Source organism: Dipteris shenzhenensis, chromosome 12 (assembly GCF_047967505.1).
Source record: "Dipteris shenzhenensis isolate YYH24624 ecotype China chromosome 12, Dip_SZ_1.0, whole genome shotgun sequence".
In the NCBI taxonomy this organism is placed as follows: Eukaryota; Viridiplantae; Streptophyta; class Polypodiopsida; order Gleicheniales; family Dipteridaceae; genus Dipteris; species Dipteris shenzhenensis.
The window spans coordinates 17610139-17614453 of NC_141607.1; the positions used below are offsets into that span (position 1 = coordinate 17610139).

At 47.4% G+C, this 4315-nt stretch overlaps 1 protein-coding gene across 1 annotated transcript; it reads right to left on the reverse strand.

Annotated features, from left to right (window-relative positions):
- Window positions 1-633: 633 nt before the first annotated feature.
- LOC147895910 (protein NRT1/ PTR FAMILY 7.2-like) lies at window positions 634-3768 on the reverse strand. Its single transcript, XM_087383192.1, has 5 exons — window positions 3597-3768; window positions 3308-3461; window positions 2863-3080; window positions 2285-2760; window positions 634-2108 (listed from the first exon to the last, which is right to left on the reverse strand). Exons 1-5 carry the CDS (start codon window positions 3597-3599, stop codon window positions 1076-1078), a joined length of 1884 nt encoding a protein of 627 aa, XP_087239318.1. The 5' UTR covers window positions 3600-3768; the 3' UTR covers window positions 634-1075.
- Window positions 3769-4315: the final 547 nt, after the last annotated feature.

Consider the following 4315-nt stretch of genomic DNA (forward strand, 5'->3'; position numbering starts at 1 on the left):
CCTCCACAACCCCCTTCTTAATTAATTGAACTAGAGGCACAATGCATAATGAGAACAACAATGGGGCTAGAGGGAAGCCTTGCCTTAATGATCATAGTAGTTCAAATTGCCACTCATTGTACCCCCATTCAAGCACAAAATTGTCAAGGCATTCCCAAATAATGTTCCTACCATCCTGCCAAAACTTGACCCAAAAACCAACTGCAACACCATTAGGATATAATCCTATCTCACTCTATCATAAGCTTGATCAAAATCAAACCTCAACATGATACACTATTGGCTGGTGGCTATAGCATAGTCCAACACTGAGGACACTTTCAGAATACATTCATAAATATTTATTACATAGCTACTGCTTTCGCAATGATTTTATAAGAAGTATTTAGCACAGAAATTAGATGCCAATCCTCTACCCTCAGCTTGTTTTGTGCTTAAAAGTACTTTACAAACACTAGTGTTCATGAATATCCATGATTTTCTTATCTTTGATATAACTTAAAAGAAGCTTTGAAGACAGATTTGGGATCATTGAAGGTAGTGGGCAATGTTCACAAAAAACTGACAATCTATGTATGGTAAAAAAACCAACAATCTATGTACAATAGTTTTCAAAATTGGCCTAGCAATTTAACTTTGCAATATTTAAAGTCCTTGTATTTTTTTCATATTTTAGATATATTTTGGCCTTAAAACCTGAAAAGTTGTAGGAAAAACCTATGGTGGAAAGTATCTACAAAAGTAAAACTTATGTGTGATGATTCCTATCTACGAAAGTAAAACTTCTCTGACCCCCCCTGGGCACATGAGCCAAAATTCCTCCGATAGTGGGTGTTTCCGGCAGGCTGAGGCCAACGTCTCACTTGTCGGATTCGAGCAATGATGTGGCCGTAATTCCGATATCTTCGAGTAGTGCGGACATGTTTGCCAACGATTGCATTTGGTTATCCGAATTGGTTTGATGCTATCGGAATTACGGGCACATCGGGTGGGCTGCCCGTTGGTGTTGAGCTTCCCCCTTGTACATAGAGTATTCCTCTATATAAAGTGTATATTAGTTGTATCTTCAAATGTGCTATCTTGTTGCTTTGTTTTCTTCATCCTGAGAGGTAAGATACGAGAATCCACGAGCAAGGGCGAGAAATACGATGAAATCTACGACCATAATTCCGGCGAGGAGAAGGAAATAGTAGTCGAGGTGACCTTCATCGAGGTCTGAGGCGATCCAGCCTGCTTGCCCGCCAGCCGTGGTGATCGCAGTCACTACCGTGACGAGAAGAGAACTGATGTAGCTGCCTAGACCGCGATACAGCACAGGTAGCGAGCTGCTCAGACCACGTATGCCCGGATGAACTCCAGCATAGAATAAATCGGCCTCGCCCACCGCGCCGCACACGAGCGCAATGCCCTCGAAGGCGTACTGCGGGACCAGCCAGAGGATGGAGACGGTGTTGCCGTTGCGGAAAGCGGCCAGGCGGGCAGCTTCCACGGCAGCGGCGACGAGCATGGCGAGCGTGGCGGTCACGAAGGCGATGGAGATTTGGAGGAAAGGATAGGAGGGGGGGCGTGAAGGGGAAGAGGACGACGTGCCGGCGTGTGTGGAGGCTGTGGACGAAGAGAGGTTCCGGCGACGGGTTCCGTCGATGGAAAGGGGTTCCGTCAACGCAAACCGGAGTTGGGAGTCGGGAACCTTTGATTCTGTGGAGGGAGCCTTGGATTCCGTCGAGGGAGGCTTCCGTTCCATAGACGGAGATGAGAAATTCCGTCGTCTTTGGCTGTAGAGACGCTTGCCATAGTCGAAGGCTATGGCGAAGACGATCCTGGCGATCATGTTGAACAGCGTCATGGAAGCAGGGGCGATCTCAAAGCTTCCCACTTTGGCGTCCATAACGTCTCCCTGCTCTACGAACAGGCTTGTGAGCTGCGAGGTAGCGGCTGCTTTGCAAAGAAGAGTCAGCCATAACGGCAGAATGCGTACAAGACTCTTCACTTCTTCCACCTGCGTCACGCTGCAGAGCTTCCATGGATTTGCTGCAGCTCCTGCTGTGGTTGTTGCTGCTTCCAATTCGTTTTCTGTGTCGGCGATCGTGGCTGCCTTGTCCAGAAACCTAAGGATGGACGGCAACAGCTGCGATCAGGATTACTAAGCAAAGAGCATCCGAAGATCGAGCGAAGATCAACAAGGTGCACGGCAACAGAATTACTAAGCAAAAACCTCCGAAGATCAACCGAAAATGATCATCGACGTTGAGATTCCGTCTTCCTTCGCGAGCGTTGTCCTCACCTGAACTTATCCGTGTGGACTATCCGGCCATGTAATCCTCCCCTCAATGGTTCATACAGTGCCTGCGAATCCGCCGGCACCTCCACGCTGCAATTCCTCGTTGCAGCTACCACGACCTGCAAAATACGCGTGAAAGGATTCTCTCTCGGCTTATACCGCAATCCCGACATCCCCAACAGGCAAACGACCCCGATCCCCACTGCTCCTGTGCAGATCCAGTAACCTGCTGCCCATCGTCCGGCGTTCTCGAGGTAAGTCACCACTGTAAGAGCAAAGATTTCGCCGATAGTCCCGGCCACAAAGAGACGGTTGTAGAAGGAATTTCTTTCGTGGGGGGTATCGAATTGATCTCCTCCAAGAGCTGCGAGGCCTGGCTTAAACCATGCATAGCCCAATCCCGTAAGGTACAGAGAAACTGTAAAGAAGGCCGCGGAATTGAGCTGCAGCTGTGTGATGAGGCTTAACAAAGTGCATCCCTGCGATGTGGAAAACCAGCAAAAAACGTCTTACTTGAAAATTTTCGTGATGATCCATTCCGTTCCTCTTCTTTCGACGATTCAGCAAACAGATCTACATACCAGCAAGAGCACATTCAAGACGAGGACGCTAGTCCATAAGCGCCCCAAATACCCATCGCTCAAGAAAGCTGTGAAGAATGAAGTGCAGAAGCCAGTGCCCAGGACGGCTGTGACGGTGGCAGCCGCTGTAGCGTTATCTTCTTGCCTCACTCTCTTCAAGTAGAGCACCAGGCTCGTGAAAATGCCTTGGAAGGCTACTTGACAGCAGAGATAAGCTCCTGAAATGCAGACAACATCAAGCCCAAAAATGTTTCACAACTCTTCTGATTCAAGAAACTACTGGATGTTTGATGATTCTTGTGCAAACAGCATTAACCCCAAATGTTCACAGTTTGATAATTCTTGTGCAGACAACATTAAGTCCAAATGTTCACAACTCTTGCGATTCAAGAAGCTACTTGATGTTTCACCATTCTTGCTCGCTGCAAGCTCAGCCTAGCCTTACCCAGAGGACACAAGGATCTCGCCCAAGCACTGAGGCCCTCGCGCTTGGACGATTTGGAGGAATTTGTCGCCGCATTGATGCCGTGAGAAGAGTCGGATGAGCCGAGATCAAGCAAGGGCTCGGCGGACAGAGGATCTTCATGCTGCTGACGCCCCTGGTCGATCCAAAACAAGGCAATCGATGAGCTAATAGCGAACTGAAAAAGGATTGGAAAGCTGCAACGGAGGCATGAAAAATTCGAAAGATCGAAGGATGGAAAACAGGACGAACGAGTGGAGACGAGACGAACCATGGAGATGGAGCATTTATCGATGGAAGCCCAAAATGGCAAATAATAGACTTCGCTCCTTGTAATTCCTTAAGACAATGTATAATTGCATACCAAAGGTTGACTCTGGAGTTTGTCCGGAAAGCTCGCTCGGCCATAGTGTGTCCTAAGAGGACGGTTTTTGGCATGCCAAAGGAAAGCAAAACACTCCGAGTTGCAACTTGGAATACAAATTGCTCCTAGGTGATCCAAGACATCAAAAGAACTCTTCTCAACATTTTGTTCTCAAGATCCACTCCTTTAGCATCGATTATAAGCTCTCTTTTGAATGTACATGCCATGCTTATGTTCTTGCCTTCATCGGTTCTCTTTTTCTCTCTACAGTTCTTTTTCTTTTAATACAAATTTGAAACTTTCCCCACAGAAAAAAAAAGAAAAAGGCCACGTCGTAGCGTTTGTTTTTTGGTTTTCTTAATCGGCCCCCCAATTGGTGAAAAATAGGTATTAGTATTAGTAGGCGCGGTGCGGATGGCAGCCCAAATGTCCAATTAACCTAAGAGATCAATGTAAAAATTAAGCAATCGATTAGAAGATTCGTGATGTCGCTCGTTGTGGCTTCTTTATCGTGAACCTTCTACCGCCCTGGATAATATACAAGGAGAAGGGGGCGATGCAGGCACAGAAGGGGAAGGGCAGCTAAGCATAGGGAGAGGAGGGGGAGGGAGAGGGAGAGGGGCAAG